General features: G+C 46.1%; 1 protein-coding gene across 1 annotated transcript in view; it reads left to right on the forward strand.

Moving 5' to 3' along the window:
- The first annotated feature begins 333 nt into the window (after positions 1–333).
- LOC147107599 (prostaglandin F2 receptor negative regulator-like) overlaps positions 334–21,456 on the forward strand; it is a 66,471-nt gene continuing 45,348 nt past the window's right edge. The window contains exon 1 of the mRNA XM_086006759.1: positions 334–765. Coding sequence (XP_085862885.1) covers positions 717–765 — 49 coding nt within the window. The 5' untranslated portion in view covers positions 334–716. The remainder of the gene's footprint in view (positions 766–21,456) is intronic.

Below are 21,456 nucleotides of genomic sequence, written 5' to 3' on the forward strand. Positions count from 1 at the left end.
GCATGATTAGCCGATTTCTTTTTATTCCTACGAGTTGATTTATGCTGCACAAATTCCTCCACAGCAAAATCATGCCCGCTTACCATTTTGACTTAGATGTGTTAAACTCTATTTGCAGAGGCAGTGAAACTAGCCCACAGCAACTTAGTGACAACACAGAATCTTAATACACACAGTGCCAGGATCCCATTGCTTTCAAAATATGTGCATATTATTATACAAGAAGAAAGGACCTGTCTTCCAGCTGCAAGAACACAAAAAAATAAAAAATCTCCGTGAGGCGGGATTGCAATCACTTGATTTGTTTTAATCGTCACAAGTCTCCGCCCGCTAAGCTGCGCCCTCCCCTTCAACAGTGCTAATTACCTGAAAGAGGGAAAGCCTTCCTTGGTGCTTCCGCCTGGTTTCTGCGGCCAGGGATTGAGGTCGATGGGAGCAGAAACTTCGAAAGTGCCTGACAACTGAAGCTCGGTTTGGGTTTTTTTCTCTCCCATGAGCGTGGCAGGAGGGTTCTAAACGGAGTTTACAAAGTTTTTTTTTGGCTTTTAAAAAAGTTTGAATCTACAGCCTGGAGTTTCTAACGTTGCAAGAAGTGGCACCTGGAGTCTAGAGTGTGAGGTGTTGGGAAACGTTCCAGGGAGTTAGCACCAAAGGGGATTTGTCCTTTGCTGCGAATTTGAAAAGTGTTTCTCAGAAAAGGCAGATTCTCGGAGAACATGGAGCGGCCGGTGTGGCTACTGCTGCTGGCGTTGTTGGGGAATTGGGGTAAGTTTTTGGGCGCTGGCTCCCCGGAGCCCTCCACGTGTCGCCTCGTATTGTGCTGTGTGCGGGGCCGGGCCGAGCCCATTCTCCCCTCGGAGGGACACGGGTGGTGGCCGCAGGCTGGAACAGGAGAGACAGCAGCCGCTTCAGCTCCGGGGGGCTGCCCATTATTGGCTGGGTGGGGGCAGTGTGGTGGCTGTTTGTTTGTGTGTTCACTAAACAAACTCTCAATACAAAAAGCAAATACTGCCGATGCAAACTCGCACTCCAGCTGTCCAGAGCAGAGAATTGTTCCAGAGGGGGTTTGCCCCGTTCCAATCTTGCTGCTGTTTTTGATCCGCCTTTTCAAGTGGAAGAATTCGGCTTTATTTCACAGTAAATTTAGGATCAGTCAACCTCTGTGTTGTCCGATAAACCGCGGAGTCTAAGGGATTAATCTTTCGGGACGGGAATTATTCTAAAGTGATTTTTTTAGAAAAGAGTTTACAGGTTGGTTGCGACTTGGCCTTATTTGCTGGAGCTGATCCTGTGATTTCAGTCTCCAGACTCACGAATGTTTTCAGGGAGATGATTTACCTTTGTGTTTTTGGCAGCGACATTTTAACTATTGCACGGACAGGGCTAATGTGCGACTAATTTAAACAGATGCACGATGTCAGTCCACACAACTACAAGTAGTTTATCGCCCTCTGTGTTCCCAATTTAAAATGTAACCCTCCATGTCAACCTTCGTATAGACAGAAAACGAGCCTGGGCAGCGATTGAATATAGTAGTTATTTACTTTGCAGACTGACTGTTCCAACACATTCGTAATCTCTGCTTGAGTGTTTACTCGGTCAGTTCTAACCATATGTACGGTGGCACTCTTAAGATGTATTTATTTCTGACCCTCCTTCCGGGAGGAGAGATCCCAGGACACAATGGCCCTCTTCACCTTCACCTCAAATCTGACATTGGTTTTTCTCTTCTTTCCACTCCTCTGCCGTGCTCAGAAATGTTCTGGCTTGTTCTTTTTTTCTGTGGTTGTTATTAGTGGGACCCTATCATTGTGTGTAAGTTGTATTTCAAAAGACATTTTTGATAAATATGTAAAGTTCAACAGTGTCCTGATAACACATGTCAACAGTTTGACCCCAATAACTCATTTCTGAAAAAATGATTTTAATTGTCACTTAGTTGAACCTACATTTGTTATTCTAGTCCTGTTTCTATTTTTTTAAATCCTGAGTTTAAAAGATGTCCTTTTATTACAGGGTACTCTTTTTGCCCTTTGAGCCCTGTACATAAGGGTAAAAATGCTGCCTTGGTGATTAATCTTTGAAGCAAACTCTGAGATCATTCTGTTTAATCCTTGCAATCTTAATCTCTGCAGATAGCTAAACTGACTCAAAATCTGTTAACATACTTCAAGCTTATTATCTACACAATTGCTACAGTATAAAACACGTTTTTCCATTTTAATAAGTGTACCAAATATGTTTTGCACCATTGTTGCCATAGCGATGGCCTAAACAGTTTTACAAGGAAATTTGCAGTCATGCCTTACTGTAAGAAATTTGTGTGGGATCATGGTAATGTGTTACCAATTCTACTTGTCTGGTTAGTTTTGATAGTGTTCTCACCTCTATTGAAGTACAATTTCACCACATTACTTTGTCCATAGTCATTGTTAATTTGTAAACAACAGCAACAGCTTGCATTTATATAGCGCCTTTAATGTAGGAAAAAAACCAACCAAGACACTTCAGAAGTTAATCAGACAAAAATTAATGCCAAAGAAAGAGAGAGATTAGGAGTGACTAAGGTCAATGAGGTGGGTTTTAAGGAGGGTCTTAAAGGAGGAGTGAAGTGGAGAGGTTTAAGGAAGGAATTCCAGAGCTTGGGGCCCAGGCGGCTGAAGGCACAGCTGCCAGTGGTTGGGTGAAGGGAGTGGGGGATGCACAGGAGGTCATAGTTGGAGGAATGCAGAGTTGTTGGAGAATTGTAGGGCTGGATATGGTTAGGGAGATGTGAGGCACTGAAGGGATTTGAGCACGTGGATGAAAATTTTAAACTTGAGGCATTGGTACTGGGAGCCAATGTAGGTTGACGAGTACAGGGATGATGGGTGAGTGGGACTTAGTTCAGGATAGCATATGGACAGCAGAGTTTTTAGATGCACTGAAGTTAATGAGGGGTGGAAGATGGGAGGTTGGCCAGGAGAGCATTGGAATAGTCTAGTCTGAAGGTGACCAAGGCATGGATGAGGGTTTTGGAAGCAGATGTGCTGATTTAGGGCTAGAGATGGGTGCTATTTTGGAGGTGGAAGTAGGCGGTCTTTGTGATGGAGAAGATATGGGGTCGGAAGCTCAGCACTGGATCAAATAGGACGCCGAGGTTGCATGCAGTCTGGTTCAACCTGAGACGGTGGCTGGGAGGGAATAGAATTGGTGGTGAGGGTACAGAGTTTGTGACCAGGGCCAAAGGTGATAGCTTTGTTTCCCCCAATGTTTAAGTCGAAGACATTGTGGCTCATCCAGGACTGGATGTCGGACAAGCAGTCTGATCGCAGGAAAGCAGTGATGAGCTCGAGATGTGCAAATTTTGACCTACAACTATTTTTGGGTGCTATTTACCAAAATTAGACTAGGAGGTCTTGAAGTCTTAAGTTAGTGTGGTATTAGAAGGTCTTACTGTGGCTATTCCAGGAGTGAGCTTGTACTTGGAGTCTTTACATTGTAAGTGTTTTAGTTTGGTGTAATTTGAGGCCATGGACAAGTAGAAGAGGGTGTCAGACGTATGGGTCTACTAGTCTGACTATGTTGTGATGTCATTTACTACACTTTTTATATTTTAATGTTTGCTAAATGTAGCTCCCCTCCCCTCGTATGGATATACTTTAGCAGGCTTTTACTTTCTGTTTTTGATTTACTCTGTCATACTGTTTCAGTTTCATTAAGCGTGGAACTTGGCTACTACTGTGTCAGTGTCAAATAATGAACAAAATCTGTTTGAACCCTGAAGGGAAGAAAAGGTTAAAATAAATCTGTCGTTACTGGGGCTGTAACACTGTTTTGAGGCTGTAAAAATTGTACAGTCCTCTTGAAGCTTATAGCTTCTGTTTTGTTAGGATGTTGCCACAGGGAAAATGCTAGGCAAAGTATCTGTTACCTAGCTGCTTCTCCCGAACAGTTTTGAATCATACAGCACCAGAACAAAAGAAAAGATGCAAATTGATAATTAGTCGTTTATATATTTTTTGATGTCTCTTATTAAAAATAGCCCATCCTGGGCTACTCCTAGACCTCTGCAGTTGTTGTTTTTGAGGCAATTGCTAAGGTGTGCATTCCACTGAGTTCTCTCTTCTTACTCTTGAGCATCCCTGATTATAATCCCTGCACCATTGGTGGTCGTGCCTGCAGCTGCCTAGGCCCTAAGCTCTGGAATTCCCACCCTTAAACCTCTCCGCCTCTCTACCTCTTTCCTCCTTTTAAGATGCTCCTTAAAACCTACCTCTTTGACCAAGCTTTTGGTCATTTGCCCCAATTTCTCCTTGTGTGGCTGTCAAATTTTATGTCTTATAATACTCCTGTGTAGTGCCTTGGGATGTTTTACTACATTAAAAGTATTATATAAATACAAGTTGTTGTTGTCCTGCCCCTGCTCTTTAGGAAATGTCTGGCTCCTGAGTGACACCTTCCCTCGGTGGTGTAGCTGAGTTCAAGAAGGCAATGGAATGGGATCAAACTTGTCCCATCTCTCCTTGGTGCTTTGCTGTGTTTCAGTGTGCTGTGCCAGCAATCAGACATCTTTTTAAAATGTTGAACAAATTGGATGAGCACTGTTTTCCTTTTAAAACTTTGATAGTATTCTGAATAGAAAGCTTCAAAGTTAAAATACTATCTTCATTACGGTCCCCATTTGTGCTTGGAGCTGCATTCAGAGGCATTAACCCCAATTAGTGAAACCAGAAAATTTATACTAATTTTAATTGGGGAGGAAGGGGGGAACCAAAACATGGCTACTACTGGATTTCTTCCTGCTTCTCATGATCATAAGACAATAATGAATGAGGGAGGTCAAATGGCTCATCTTGGTTCACCCATGGAGAAGGACCCTGAAGTCCCCCAATTGCAGAATCCAACTGGTCTTTTTCTAGATTTACCTTTTTCATACCATTTACATTATAGAAGTAATATCTCAAACATTTCCTTTCAAGGCAGAAATGTCCAAGTCTTCTACCACTATGGCTCTGTCTTGTGGCTCTTCTCTGCACTGCCTCCGATGCTTGACTGTTTCCGTTGTCTGTGATCAGAGCTGGACACAGTAGTTAAAGTGTGATCTGAGCAGAGCACTGTAAAATTCTACTGTTTGGGCTATAAAGCTCAACATTCTGTTGGCTTTGTTGATTGCTACTCTGCATTGGTTGGACATGTTAAGTATCAAATCTACTAAGACGTGGGTCTTTTTCAAATTTGTCATTAGCTTTAATCAACTCCATTCATGGAATATGTATGTTGCCAATTGTTCCTTTGTATGTGCAGTACCTTACTCTTGTCTACATCAAATTTTATCTGCTGCTGTTCTGATCATTTACATGTTTTGTCCAGCTCATATTTAATGTCTGAGCTTCTTGCTCTGATTCCACTGCCCTTCATAGTTTGGTATCACCTGAAAATTTGACCAATTTTCAGTGGATTATGGAGTTCAATTCATTGATGTAAATTAGAAACAGCAATGAGCCCTAGGATACCCCATTCAGTACTGCTCCTCACCCACTATGTAACTTCTCTAATAAGTACCTGTTGATTTCTACCCTTCAGCCAAATTTTCATCCATACCCAAGGTTTACCCTAAATTCCCACAGTTTTGAGCTTAACTGATAGCCTTTCATGTGGAACATTGTCAAATGCCTTCTAGAAATCCCGGTACAACACGTTCTAAGGTGTGCCCGCATTCAGCAAAACCTGGATGATATTCAAGCTTGAGCTGATAAGTGGCATGTAACATTCGCACCACACAAGTGCCAGGCAATGACTGTCTCCAACAAGAGAGCATCTAACCACCGTCCCATGACATTCAACAGCATTGCCATCGCCGAATCCCCCACCATCAACATCCTGGGGAGTCACCATTGACCAGAAACTTAACTGGACCAGCCACACATGCTGTGGCTACAAGAGCAGGTCAGAGGCTGGGTATTCTGCAGCGAGTGACTCTCAAGTCTTTTCACCATCTACAAGACACCTGCCTGGATGAGTGCAGCTCCAACAACACTCAAGAAGCTCATCACCATCTGGGACAAAGCAGCCTGCTTGATTGGCACCCCATCCAGCACATTAAACATTCACACCCTCCACCACTGGCACACCATGGCTGCTGTGTGTACCATCTACAAGATGCACTGCAGAAACTTGTCATGGTTTCTTTGGCAGCACCTCCCAAACCTGTGACCTCTACCACCTAGAAGGACAAGGGCAGCAGATGCATGGGAACACCATCACCTCCAAGTCACACACCATCCTGACTTGGAAATATATGGCTGTTCCTTCATCGTCACTGGGTCAAAATCCTGGCACTCCCTACCTAACAGCACCTTCACCACACGGACTGCAGCGGTTCAAGAAGGTGGCTCACCACCACGTTCTCGAGGGCAATTGGGGATGGGCAATAAATGCTGGCCTTGTCGGTGCTGCCCACATCCAGTGAATGAATACATTTAAAAAATCCACTGGCAGAACAATGTTCAAAGTACGTTGACGGGGAAAGATCATGAAAGTATCGGGCCAGCGACGGCCACATCCCATGAACGAATTTTAAGGGCTTGCCACAGTGCACTTGGGATGCAACTTCATAAGAAGTCAAGGAGCATGGTCAGGCAGGATCTTTCTCTTCTGAATCCATGTTAACTGGCATTTACTATGTTATTGTACAGAAAATCCAAGTTTACTAATGATTAACTCCATTATTTTACATGGGATTGAAGTGAGATGAATGGATCTTTAGTTTCCTGTGTCTGATTCATAGCTTTTCTAGAAAATAGGCACCACCTTGACCTGCTTCCAATATATTGGCCAGTGACTTATTCATAATTATTGTCAAAGCCTCACAAATCTCTTTCCTGGCTTTTTTTTTAAGCACTCGGATAAATATCCATGGGACTTTATTGTTTTTGTGTCTTCTACCCAGTCCAGGACTTCTGTTTAATTTATGTCAGCGTCATTAGTTTTGCCTGGGTTAACTCTGGGATGGGCATGTTGCTCTTATTTTCCCCTGTGAATACCTGGAATTAATCATTCAGCACATTTACTATCCTGTGCTTATCCTCTGTTGCATCTTTTGTGGTTCTCGCCTCTCCATTGACTGAGCGTTTATTGTGGTAGTACTGAAAGAACTTCTTGCTGTTAGTTTTGCATTTATGTTTTTTTTAAAGATTTTTTTTCCCCCCTCTGATTACCATTTAACATACTTCTGCAGTGTCCTGGCTGAGCATCCCGTACTTGTAACTTCTTGGTGTGAGTTACGCTTTCAGAACACACAAGTCCTGTTCACCAGTCACCCCTGTGTTCGCTGACCTACATTGGCTCCTGGTCCGGCAACGCCTTCATTTTAAAATTCTCCTCCTTGTTTTCAAATTCTTCTATTGTCTCGCCCATCCCTAGCTCTGTAACCTCCTACAACCCTCTGAGGTCTCTGCGCTCCTCCAATTCTGGCCTCTTGCGCATCCCTGAATTCTATCGCTCCGCCATTGGCGGCTGTGCCTTTGGCTAAGCTCTGGAATTCCCTCCTTCAATGTCGCCCTCCTCTCTACACCTCTCCTCCTAAAACACTTCTTCAATCCTACCTTTTTGATCAACCTTTTGGTCATCTGTCCTAATATCATCTTATGTTGGCTTGGTGTCAAATTTTGTTTGGTAACACTCCTGTGAAGCTTCTTAGAATGTTTTGCTACATTAAAGGTGCTATATAAATGCAAGTTGTTAAAAAAATTGTTGCCTTTTTTTCAGCTCTGTTTAACAACCATGTGATGGTGTGTTGTTGGGTCTGTTTATAGAGTGAGAGTTGGACAGCAGTCACATGTTGTTGATTTGCCTCCAATACTAGTTGGAGGTCTGTACTTTGGAAAATTTGGAATGAAACAAAATAACCAGAAAGATTACAAATGGTTTAAATTTGTCAAATAATGATAAACAGGAGCTGAGTTACATTCCTACTTCCATCCCTAACTTGGCAATTCTAATTTGACATTGACTAAAGGATATTGGTTAGAACAGCTGAGGTCATAGCAAAGTACAAGCCAGTCACAGATGAGCAGGTCAGATGTAGGACTGTACCGCTTATTAAAGTATATAAGTGGCATAAACATTGGATTGAGGCACCTGGTCGAAATCCTAATATGTGAAACACAGTGCCACATTGGTTGCCCCTGCCCACTGAACCCTGAGTGTGTGATGCTTTCCTGAATTCCCTGTGTTATTTGGTACTACATGCCCTCACTAAAACCCCTCCGAGAATGCTCACACTCTCTATGATGCGGCCGAATGATTTATATTCATTGAAATGATTGAAGAGCCAGGCATTTGGCATTTCAATAGACAATCAGGTGAATTCTGCATTAGGTAAAGTAAAAAACAATTCTGCACCATAAAACTGTATGTGGTTGCAGAAGATATTCATGCAATTTAATAGTAGATGTAAGCAAAAGTCATTTATTTTAAACTTTGTGATGTCGCTGATAGATTATAAAAGGACACAATACTATCTATTATTTTCTAGTGGGTTATCTTGACTCATTTAGTGGCACTCGTCTGAGTGAAGCTCCACTCCAGGATTTAAGCACATCATTTAGGCTGATACTTTAGTGCAATAGTTTGCATTTCCAGAGTTGTTGTCCTGCAGAGAGTTGTTGTCCTGCAGGTTAGACATTAAATCGAGGCACTGTCTGTTTGTTCATGTGGATGTAAAATATTCCATGGCATTATTTGAAGAGTAGCGAGTTCTCGTATCCTGGCCAACGTTCCTCCCCCTAACCAACACCATCAAAAGAACAAATTAACTTGTCATTTGTCCCATTTTCTGTTTATGGGACCTTGGTTGCCTACATAACTGTAATTATACTTCAAAAGAATTTAAGTGGATGATAAATGCTTTGTGATGTCCTGACCATGTGATTAGGTACTATAGAAATACAAGCTCTTTACTGGATTATACTATGTGATGTGACAGTCGCATTGGCTCAAAACACTACCTAAAATATTCCAGTTGATATTGCTTTTAATTTTGTTTTTGACTGGTGAATCTATTATGGAAGAACAGAAAATCCCCTTTCAATCTCAATCTTTCTCATCTATGAAATGGATCTAACTATTTATTAAAACATATCCTACCTCAAATGCTAAATAGACTCTGCATAAATGCTGAAAGAAAGGAAAATCTAACAGGATACAATTATGCTTCACTCATTAATTCTGCCAACCTTCCCTCCCACATGCAAAGACTAGGTCTCCTTCACCATTTCATATGTGCTTTCTTTCTACGTTTCCTGTACCTTGGTAGTGCTATTCCTGGGCTTGCTTTTCACATTGTGCTGGCTTCTCCTTCTGACCCTGTTGCGCTGATTTTCTATTGCACATTCTCCCATGTGCACACTGTCATGACAGCAAATTTATTCCACTAATCAGCCCAATGATAAAGTCCACTGTGTAAGGCTCAGACAAAGCTGGGTTCAGAAATATAGTTTCTATCCACGCTCCCTCCTTTTTAAATATGTTTTTTTTATAGCCCCTCTGTTGTCAGCCAGTAGATTGCCTCTCAGGAGATTATCTGGGATGTATGGGAGTGATGGGAACATAGGAGTAGGACATTAAGGGGAAGAAATTCGGTATTGCCCCGTTTGGGGCGCAAAGTTTAGCGCCTGGTGCTAATTATCATCTCCGGCTGCAAACTTGACTTCTATCGCCCCTGGAGCTGATTGTAGCGCTAAATCAGGCGCTATACACGTCTCTTAAGGTGCTAACGCTGAGGAGCGAGGCGCTACCTCAGAGCGCTGGCGAAGCTCATGTGATGTCAGTCAGCAATGGAACACAGACACACTGGCGCCGGCCAGTTCTTAAAGGGGAGGGTCGATCTTGCTCTCCATTCACACCCCTACTCATTGCAGCCTTGAATCTCGGCCTGGAGAGACCTGTATATCAAATCTGCTTGAAAGAACAATGGAGGGGCCCAGGGAAAGTGCTGAGTGCAGCCCCCATAGTCTCTTTTAAATCGATGCAAGGAAGGTCAAATCAAAGTAAACCTGCAAAGTGCTGCTCAGTACCCAAAACTCCTTCACACAGCGTTAAATCACTCCAGAAGAGAGTCTCTCTCGCTCGCGCTGTCTCTCTCGCTCGCGCTGTCTCTCTCGCTCGCGCTGTCTCTCTCGCTCGCGCTGTCTCTCTCGCTCGCGCTGTCTCTCTCGCTCGCGCTGTCTCTCTCGCTCGCGCTGTCTCTCTCGCTCGCGCTGTCTCTCTCGCTCGCGCTGTCTCTCTCGCTCGCGCTGTCTCTCTCGCTCGCGCTGTCTCTCTCGCTCGCGCTGTCTCTCTCGCTCGCGCTGTCTCTCTCGCTCGCGCTGTCTCTCTCGCTCGCGCTGTCTCTCTCGCTCGCGCTGTCTCTCTCGCTCGCGCTGTCTCTCTCGCTCGCGCTGTCTCTCTCGCTCGCGCTGTCTCTCTCGCTCGCGCTGTCTCTCTCGCTCGCGCTGTCTCTCTCGCTCGCGCTGTCTCTCTCGCTCGCGCTGTCTCTCTCGCTCGCGCTGTCTCTCTCGCTCGCGCTGTCTCTCTCGCTCGCGCTGTCTCTCTCGCTCGCGCTGTCTCTCTCGCTCGCGCTGTCTCTCTCGCTCGCGCTGTCTCTCTCGCTCGCGCTGTCTCTCTCGCTCGCGCTGTCTCTCTCGCTCGCGCTGTCTCTCTCGCTCGCGCTGTCTCTCTCGCTCGCGCTGTCTCTCTCGCTCGCGCTGTCTCTCTCGCTCGCGCTGTCTCTCTCGCTCGCGCTGTCTCTCTCGCTCGCGCTGTCTCTCTCGCTCGCGCTGTCTCTCTCGCTCGCGCTGTCTCTCTCGCTCGCGCTGTCTCTCTCGCTCGCGCTGTCTCTCTCGCTCGCGCTGTCTCTCTCGCTCGCGCTGTCTCTCTCGCTCGCGCTGTCTCTCTCGCTCGCGCTGTCTCTCTCGCTCGCGCTGTCTCTCTCGCTCGCGCTGTCTCTCTCGCTCGCGCTGTCTCTCTCGCTCGCGCTGTCTCTCTCGCTCGCGCTGTCTCTCTCGCTCGCGCTGTCTCTCTCGCTCGCGCTGTCTCTCTCGCTCGCGCTGTCTCTCTCGCTCGCGCTGTCTCTCTCGCTCGCGCTGTCTCTCTCGCTCGCGCTGTCTCTCTCGCTCGCGCTGTCTCTCTCGCTCGCGCTGTCTCTCTCGCTCGCGCTGTCTCTCTCGCTCGCGCTGTCTCTCTCGCTCGCGCTGTCTCTCTCGCTCGCGCTGTCTCTCTCGCTCGCGCTGTCTCTCTCGCTCGCGCTGTCTCTCTCGCTCGCGCTGTCTCTCTCGCTCGCGCTGTCTCTCTCGCTCGCGCTGTCTCTCTCGCTCGCGCTGTCTCTCTCGCTCGCGCTGTCTCTCTCGCTCGCGCTGTCTCTCTCGCTCGCGCTGTCTCTCTCGCTCGCGCTGTCTCTCTCGCTCGCGCTGTCTCTCTCGCTCGCGCTGTCTCTCTCGCTCGCGCTGTCTCTCTCGCTCGCGCTGTCTCTCTCGCTCGCGCTGTCTCTCTCGCTCGCGCTGTCTCTCTCGCTCGCGCTGTCTCTCTCGCTCGCGCTGTCTCTCTCGCTCGCGCTGTCTCTCTCGCTCGCGCTGTCTCTCTCGCTCGCGCTGTCTCTCTCGCTCGCGCTGTCTCTCTCGCTCGCGCTGTCTCTCTCGCTCGCGCTGTCTCTCTCGCTCGCGCTGTCTCTCTCGCTCGCGCTGTCTCTCTCGCTCGCGCTGTCTCTCTCGCTCGCGCTGTCTCTCTCGCTCGCGCTGTCTCTCTCGCTCGCGCTGTCTCTCTCGCTCGCGCTGTCTCTCTCGCTCGCGCTGTCTCTCTCGCTCGCGCTGTCTCTCTCGCTCGCGCTGTCTCTCTCGCTCGCGCTGTCTCTCTCTCGCTCGCGCTGTCTCTCTCTCGCTCGCGCTCTCTCTCTCGCTCGCGCTCTCTCTCTCGCTCGCGCTCTCTCTCTCGCTCGCGCTCTCTCTCTCGCTCGCGCTCTCTCTCTCGCTCGCGCTCTCTCTCTCGCTCGCGCTCTCTCTCTCGCTCGCGCTCTCTCTCTCGCTCGCGCTCTCTCTCTCGCTCGCGCTCTCTCTCTCGCTCGCGCTCTCTCTCTCGCTCGCGCTCTCTCTCTCGCTCGCGCTCTCTCTCTCGCTCGCGCTCTCTCTCTCGCTCGCGCTCTCTCTCTCGCTCGCGCTCTCTCTCTCGCTCGCGCTCTCTCTCTCGCTCGCGCTCTCTCTCTCGCTCGCGCTCTCTCTCTCGCTCGCGCTCTCTCTCTCGCTCGCGCTCTCTCTCTCGCTCGCGCTCTCTCTCTCGCTCGCGCTCTCTCTCTCGCTCGCGCTCTCTCTCTCGCTCGCGCTCTCTCTCTCGCTCGCGCTCTCTCTCTCGCTCGCGCTCTCTCTCTCGCTCGCGCTCTCTCTCTCGCTCGCGCTCTCTCTCTCGCTCGCGCTCTCTCTCTCGCTCGCGCTCTCTCTCTCGCTCGCGCTCTCTCTCTCGCTCGCGCTCTCTCTCTCGCTCGCGCTCTCTCTCTCGCTCGCGCTCTCTCTCTCGCTCGCGCTCTCTCTCTCGCTCGCGCTCTCTCTCTCGCTCGCGCTCTCTCTCTCGCTCGCGCTCTCTCTCTCGCTCGCGCTCTCTCTCTCGCTCGCGCTCTCTCTCTCGCTCGCGCTCTCTCTCTCGCTCGCGCTCTCTCTCTCGCTCGCGCTCTCTCTCTCGCTCGCGCTCTCTCTCTCGCTCGCGCTCTCTCTCTCGCTCGCGCTCTCTCTCTCGCTCGCGCTCTCTCTCTCGCTCGCGCTCTCTCTCTCGCTCGCGCTCTCTCTCTCGCTCGCGCTCTCTCTCTCGCTCGCGCTCTCTCTCTCGCTCGCGCTCTCTCTCTCGCTCGCGCTCTCTCTCTCGCTCGCGCTCTCTCTCTCGCTCGCGCTCTCTCTCTCGCTCGCGCTCTCTCTCTCGCTCGCGCTCTCTCTCTCGCTCGCGCTCTCTCTCTCGCTCGCGCTCTCTCTCTCGCTCGCGCTCTCTCTCTCGCTCGCGCTCTCTCTCTCGCTCGCGCTCTCTCTCTCGCTCGCGCTCTCTCTCTCGCTCGCGCTCTCTCTCTCGCTCGCGCTCTCTCGCTCGCGCTCTCTCGCTCGCGCTCTCTCTCTCGCTCGCGCTCTCTCTCTCGCTCGCGCTCTCTCTCTCGCTCGCGCTCTCTCTCTCGCTCGCGCTCTCTCTCTCGCTCGCGCTCTCTCTCTCGCTCGCGCTCTCTCTCTCGCTCGCGCTCTCTCTCTCGCTCGCGCTCTCTCTCTCGCTCGCGCTCTCTCTCTCGCTCGCGCTCTCTCTCTCGCTCGCGCTCTCTCTCTCAGAATGTGTGGTGCAAAAATGTCACCAACAAAAAAAGGCAGAAAGCGGTTGCCTTTAAATAGCGCTCCCCCAGTCCCTTCCCGACTGCAAAACGTTCCCCTCAACATGTCATTGCTATCGGCAGGTGGAAAGGCAGGGGGCACCACTCGATATCCAGTCCGGGGTGTGTCACGATCTGAGGGCACAGGGCACTAACTGGAGGTGCAAAGCAGCTGAATTTTTCCCCCTAAGGCTTTCTAGCCTATTCTGTCATTCAATTAGATCATGGCTGATCTGTACCTCAACTCCATTTACCCACCTTTGTTCAATATTCCTTGATACCTTTACCCAACAAAAATCTATTGATCTCTGTCTTCAAAATTTCAATTGGCCAAGCATTTACTGCCTTTTGAGGAAGCAAGTTCCAGATTGCCACGACACTTTTATGAGAAATGCTTCCTGATTTCACTCCTAAATGTCCCAACTCCAATTTTAAGATTGTGCCCTCTTGTTCTGGATTCCCCCACCAGAGGAAATAGTTGGTACATACCAACTATCAAATTCCTTATCATTTTTGACACCTCTCAACCTTCTAAACGCAAGAGAATACAAGTCAAATTTATGCAACCTGTCCTCATAATTTAATCCTTTAGGCTCTGGTATCATTCTGGTGAACATGTACTACACCCACTCAAATGCCAATATATCCTTTTGAGGTTTGGCACCCAGTGCTCCAGATGGGGTCTGACCAAGGCTCTACAACTGAAGCTTCACTTTTTTGAATTCCAATCTCCTTGTGATAAAGGCCAATATTACATTAGCTTTTTTGATAGTTTTGTACCTGTGCACTAGCTTTCAGTGATTTGTGTACTTGAAACACCTAAAACCCTTTGCTCCTCCTCAGCTCGTAATCTCTCAGCATCATTAAGAAAATATTCCCATTTGTCTTTCTAGGATCCAAAGTGGATGGCCAATATATCCCACAGCACAGATTGCTGGCGAACGCTACTTGCCCACATGCCAATAAGAGAACAAACCTTTTTTTCTCTACTCTGTCTCCTACTTCCCAACCAATTACTGAACCAACCAATTACTGAACCATGTCACAAGGTTACCTCCAGTCCGTGCACACTCATTTGTGGTATTAGTGTGGCTCAGTGGGTAGCACACTCGCCTCGGAGTCAGAAGGTTGTGGGTTCAGGTCCCAGCACATAAAGCTAGGCTGACACTCCCAGTGCAGTGCTGAGGGAGCACTGCACTGTCGGAGGTGCCGTCTTTCGGATGAGAAATTAAACCGAGGCCCCGTCTGTTCTCTCAGGTGGACGTAAAAGATCCCATGGCACTATTTCGAAGAAGAGCAGGGGAGTTATCCCCGATGTCCTGGCCAATATTTATCCCTCAACCAACATAACAAAAACACATTATCTGGTCATCTTCACATTGCTGTTTGTGGGAGTTTGCTGTGTGGAAATTGGCTGCCGTGTTTCCCACATTACAACAGTGACTCCACTTCAGAAGTACTTCATTGGTTGTAAAGTGCTTTGAGAGTGGTCGTGAAAGGTGCTATATAAATGCAAGTCTTTTCTTTTAATCTCTTCTGTGGAACCTTATCAAATGCATTCTGGAAGTCCATGTAGACAACATCCATAGACACTCCCCTATCCACCATGTTAGTGACCTCTTCAAAAAAAATTCAACCTGATTAGGTTTGTAGTTACAATAGCAAAATACTGCGGATGCTGGAAATTTGAAGTAACAACAGAAAATGCTGGAAATACTCAGCAGGCCAGGCAGCATCTGTGGAGAGAGAAACCTGTTCTGATGAAGGGTCCCAGACCTGAAACGTTAACTCTGTTTCTCTCTCCAGATGCTGCCTGGCCTGCTGAGTATTTCCAGCATTTTCTGTTATTTTAGGTTTGTAGTTATTTGGTTTCCACCTCTCTCCCTTCTTAAATAATGGAGTGATATTTTAAAATTTCCAATCCAAAGGCACAATTCCTAAATCTGAAGAGTGTTTGAAAAATTATGGCCCAGAAATTCGGGTCGGGGACTTCCCGCGGGTGCAAGCCCCCGACCTGCACTTACCTAGCGCGCTGGCCGTTGTGCTGTGGGCCCGTGTGGGATTCCGATCCTGGGCCTCCTCCAACTGCTGGCGTGCAGTGCTTGCGTATCCCAGGGGCGCAGTTAGCTCGATGTGGGCCATGGAGAGCCAATGGTAGCAGGGAATGCTTCATTCATAAGTTTGACAGGAAGAGCTGTCAAATCTATAAATACTATAAGCCCCAAAACATCACAAACTTCAAATAATTTTTTTTTTTAATCACATTTTTAAAATAACTATAAATTACATGAAAACTATTTTAAACAATAAGTTAAATTTTTGAAAAAATTAATTACATTTTCTAACGGGGCTAAAAATAAACTTGCCTTTCTTTAAAGTATTTAAAAATAATAAACCTGTGGGGAAAAATGTTTTAATTTTAATTAATTCACCACTTACCTTGTTAAAAGCAGGCCTTGCGCCTGCTTTTTAAAAGTGTAACTGCTGGAGACTTACCCTCCCGGAGAAACCTGCAAAAAAAAAAAAAAAAAGTAAGCTCGATGCGCACGCGCTGCCTCTCCGGCGCATGTGTTCCACCTGTCAACCCCTTCTTTCAGGGGAACGGAAGTGCCGGTTTCCCGTGCATGCACGAAACCAGCACTTTTGTTGGGCCTACGCATGAGTACCTTGTGCGTACGCACGCGTTGGGACCCGAATTTCTGGGCCACTGACTTAATGCATCTCCAATTTCCTCACCTATTTCTTTTAATACCCTGGGATGGAAACACCCTGGGACAGAAACCACCAGGTCGTGGAGACTTATCTATCTGACCTCCCATTATTTTCTCCATTGCAATTTATCTACTTGTGTTAAATCAAGCTCGTCCCCTTCCCTTATTTTTAGGTTCCTGTGTACAACTGGTATTTTGTCCTCTTTCTCCACTGAAGACGGATACAAAATACTAAAATCTGCCATTTTTCCATAAAACTGTCTCCTGCATCTGTCTTTAAAGGGCCCACATTCCCCATTACCACTCTTTAATGGGCCAGAAATTAGGATCGGGTGCTTGCCGCGCGTGCAAGGCCCCGATGTGCACTCACCTGGCGTGCCGACATCTGAAGCCTGGGCCTGCTTGGAATTCCTGTCACTGGCCCGGTTCAGATGTCGGCGCGATGTGCTTGCCTGATCCAGCGGCGTAGTTAGTGCGATGTGCCGGCTGGGATTAGGTGAGCACTGTGCAGCCAATCAGGGGAGGGGAAACTTCATTCATGAGTTTGATAGTAAGGACTGTCAAACTCATGAAAAGTACGGGCGCCCAAAAGACTAGTTTAACTTTAAATAAAATTTTAAAAAACATCCCAATAGTTAAATAAAGTATAACTTTAAAAAACTATTTTAAACAATTAATAAAATTTTTGAAAAAAATAATTTTTTAAGAAATCGGGTCTAAAAATAAACTTACCTTTACTGTAAAGTCCTTAAAAACAATGAAGCTGTGGAAAAAATGTAATAATTTTAAATAATAGACCACTTACCTTCAAGAATCCAGTCATTACACCTTTTTATGTGTAAAAAGTTCAGGCCCTTGCACACGGGCAAACCTGTCAAAAAGAAGGAAGTTCAACGCGTGCGCGCAGAGTCCTGCGCGCACGCGTTGGACCTCTGAAACCCTTGGAGGAAATGCCGGTTTCCCGCGCATGCGCTGTGCATGCTGAAATCCGGCACTTCCAACGGGCCCACGCGTGAGTACCCCGTCCGTACTCACACGTTGGGACTGGAATTACTGGCCCAATATATTTCAAAACTTTTGCAGTTTGCTTTGATATCCCTTTCAAGTTTTTTTTTTTCATATTTCCTTTTTGCCCCTCTTAATTACTTTTTTTGTATCCCTTTGGCCACTGGAAGTAACCCAGAGCTGACTACCATGGAGGTTCTGCTTAATCTAAAATTTAGCTCCTTGAAATCCCTTTACAGAACCTCTAATCTACTCCTGTCTATGTCATTGGACCGCAGTCTCTGGCTGCTTGCCCTCCCATTCCAGAACCCCTTTTATTTGCTTTGTGATGTTCTGAACCCTGGCACCAGGGAAGCAGCAAATTATTCAGGACTTTGGAACTACAAAAGAAACTGTTTACACCTCTGACTGCAGAATTCCACCCCTCCCCCCACCCCCATCTTGCAAATGCCACTCGCTTATTCTTGCTACCTTTACTGTTTCCCCTATGGGTGACCACTCACTCCCCCGGTGTCTTGTAGTTACTCATGGTTTTACCCCCCCCCCGTTTCCCTTTTTGACCGTCATTGGTACCTAAACGGGTATACTTATTGAGCAAATCCAGCTCCAAAGATGATCCCCTTTCTACCCTCGCCTGCTGCTTCCTGTTCTGTCTGCTGATGGTCACCCAGTCTTCCTTGCCAGCACTCCTAGCGACCTGTGGGGTGACCACCCTCTAACATCTGCTCCAGGAAACATTCTCCCTCCCAAATGTTGCGGAGTGTGTCCAGTTGACTGTCGAGCTGTGTAACTTTCTGTTCAAGGAGCACAATCTTTCTTTCTACAGTTAATACATATTCGCCTTGCGTGGTATGTGATGCCACGCACAAATCTCCAGACTCTGATCATGCCATGCCTATTCATATGTTTGTGTGATGGTGTGCAGAAGTTACAGCATGCCAAGACAAGACTGGTGCGATGGACAGCTGGTCTTCACCTTTTTTCATGTGTTTGTAATTCCTGACTCTGCAGACTCATGAATGTTGTGGCTGATCACATCGTTTCCAGTTTAAAAAAAAACTAACAGCATTATGTACCTCAAGGTTATCGTGCTCTGTCAGATATTGTCTACTCATCTCTGAAGATAGCTATTCATATGTACAATATGCATCCTGTAACCACTAGCTATATTGACAGATTTTGAGAGATGAAGGTCATGATTTGTTTTATAGAAATTCAGAAAATGAAGTTAAACAATATAAGAATATTGGGTAGCTCCTGACATGACTTTTTAGGCTTAAAGTTTGCCCAGTAGTATTGAAATTATTATTGAGAGTATATTGAATGCATCGCTAAACATCGTGCCATGTATAAGCACACCACTTGCAGCGGGTGTTTATACATTGCATAGGCTAGACTAACACACAGGTCAGCTAAGTCCATGCCGATACCACCAAAGAGAGGAGGAGGAGGAGTGAAAATCAACTGGGCAAAATATCATTTTACCTGCCAGATGTTTGTCACTGGGAGTACAACACCAAGCCATGGTGCCCAATGTTGTAGTTACTGGAGTACAGATGAGATGGTGCTGTTGGATGCTGAGATTGCTTGCCCAACCTGGCAGGTGAGCTCTGCTGTGCCTGCAAGAATACGAAGTGCAGGAAGTTATTCTCTGCTTAAAGCAAAATTTCCCAGCTGCTAGTTGTTTACAGTACGAAATTAGAGGCCATGGCAAACAGCGAGGAAGGGTCGAAGAAGTTGCACAAGGACACCAGTTAGCAAATTGGCACATAAATGTCAGATGCAATTTAATGCAGAAAATGTGAAGTTTTGCATTTTAGGAGAACCATGACAGGAAGTACATCCTAAAATGGTCAGCCCAGGGATAGCTAGGGGTGCAGATGCATCGATCTTTAAAGTAGATAGAAAAGGCCATAATAAACCAGGGCAATTCAGTGTTTTATACATTGGGGTATTGAATATAAAAGCAAGGCAATTATTTTGAATGTGTACAGAATATTGGTTAGATCACAGATGGAATATTTTGTGTAGTTCTGGGCACCCCTTTTATAGGAAGGATTTTGAAGTCATGGAAAAACAAAACCGCAGGATATTCAGTGAAATTATACCAGGAATGAGAGGTTATAGTTATGATGAAAGGCTTAAACATTGATGCTCTTTTCATTGGCGATGCCTTTTCTTAATTGGAGCAGAGGGATTTTAGGGGAGATCCTGTAGTGGTTTTCAGAATTATAAAAGATTTTGAGAAAATAAATGATGTATTGTTTCCACCAGTTGGTGGACTGGTAATAAGGGGCCCTAGGTTTAGGATTATTACTAGAAGCTAGATGAGGAAAGCTTTTTGGGGGGTGGGGAGGGGACAGAAAGGGATTTGAGGACTGGAATGCTTTACCGCAAGTGGTTGTTGAGGCAGAGATTATATAACATCATTTTAAAAGGGAATTGGATAAGTATTTCAACAGGAAGAATATTTTTTTTAAAATATACGGACAAAGGACAGGAAAATGAAATTGGAATGAAGAGCTGGCCAAGTGGCCTCCTCCCATGGTTTAAATTAATGCAGTAATTTATACCCAGCCACAATTGTTTCTCCTTTGAAATCTATATTGTGTTTGTTATGAAACAAAAGCAGCAGTGAACTCACTGGAAACATTGGATTGTGATTTGTGAATATTGAATTTCTTTGCCCAATTCTTGTTATACCAGTTAGATAAAACTTTGGCTAGGAATGCAAATTAGTCATGGCCTACTTGTTTTGAAATTGATGCAGTGTCTGCACATCCCTATTTGAGATAGTAAGCACATTCCTATATAAGCACTTGGTATTTCCAATTAACCACACAATTGGATCCCAATAACTGCATGGACTCTTATTGCTATTCTGACCCCATTGCCGGCGCTGGCAGAACAAACTACAGTGAAAGCTTTGAATGAGGCCAAGTCCTTACTCCACAGTAACATGAACCTGTGTTGGCTAGTGGACTAAACCCAGGATTGAGATGGCAAGCACAAAGCTGTATGGATCTACTTCACTACCTTTCATCACCACCACCATCATGTGGCTGTTTCCATATCCAACTGTCAAACCTCTATTTTTCAAAACAAGGAGTGTAATAGATTCTAAATGGGCTTGGGTTTTGAAAATAGTATAAATCAATCTGTCTGTCTGTCTGTGTCTCTCTCTCTCTCCTTACTTCAGTGGGATGATGGGAGTTCAAGGATATAATGGAAAAGAATAGCCATTTGTTCACACTTCCCACCAGACCTTTACCTAACTGAGTCAGAAGGTCATGGGTTCAAGTCCCACTCCAGAGACTTGAGCACATAATCTAGACTGACATTCCAGTACAGTACTGAGGGAGTGTTGTACGGTTGGAGGGACTGTCTTTTGGATGAGATGTTAAACCGATACCCCTCCAAAGATTCCATGGCATTTTTTGAAGAGGAGATGGGGAGTTCTTCCTGGTGTCCTGGCTAATATTTATCCTTCAATGAACATTGCAAAAAAAAAAAAAATGATCTGGTGGTCATTTTATTGCTGTTTGTGGGAGCTTGCTGTGTGCAAATAGGCTGCCGCTTTCAAATTTTTAGCCTTTGCATGTTTTTTCCTCTGATGAATTACACTACAGGATCCCAGTACTTGCACCTAAGGAGGCTTTTTAAGGCTATGCTCATACCATCCAGCTTCAAAGCAGAGTTTGACATAACTGCAGTCTCTGCATTAACGATCTTCAGGCAACAAGCTTCCCTCCAATCTCTGCACACTCAAACTAGATTGATTGATGTCTAGGATTAAGAATATCAGATAATACAAGACTGAATCGGAACTCTCACCAATGAACCCGTTTCCACATCAAGTGATAGTTTCTATTGTGTTTCACTGGGGTGGGAGTTTTGTGTTGGCAGTTTAAAGAAAAAATCTTCTAAAGCTACTGTTGTGGAAATTAAAGTAAATGATGTTAGTCAATCATCACTAACGTGGAACAATTTCTGGTTTGCAAGGCAGAAATTCCTAATGATTATACTCCACAGACATGTAGCATTTTATATTCAAATCTGATGTACTAGTTTTATAACTTTTTCCCCATCTTCCCATTTTGTTCCATTGATGTTGCCCAGCCTAGCGCTCACATATTTGAGGAAGTACTTTATTTTGATAGTTTTTGTTCCATAAGAATACAAAATTGGTTACTCATCTCCCAATGAGGAAGTGTTCACTGGGGGATTCCTAAATTTCATTCAAAATCTGGGGACTTTTCAGTTTGCACCAAATGATATAACTTTTTGACACAGATTGTATATTGAAGAGCTGCAATGGGTTTGCTAGGAAGGATGGTTGCGAAGTCATTAAGAAACAGCTAGTGCTGTAACAGGAACACGGGAGAATTCATA

The sequence above is a fragment of the Somniosus microcephalus genome, chromosome 14 (genome assembly GCF_052327205.1).
Source record: "Somniosus microcephalus isolate GS21.2 chromosome 14, FLI_Smic_1.0, whole genome shotgun sequence".
Classification (NCBI taxonomy): Eukaryota; Metazoa; Chordata; class Chondrichthyes; order Squaliformes; family Somniosidae; genus Somniosus; species Somniosus microcephalus.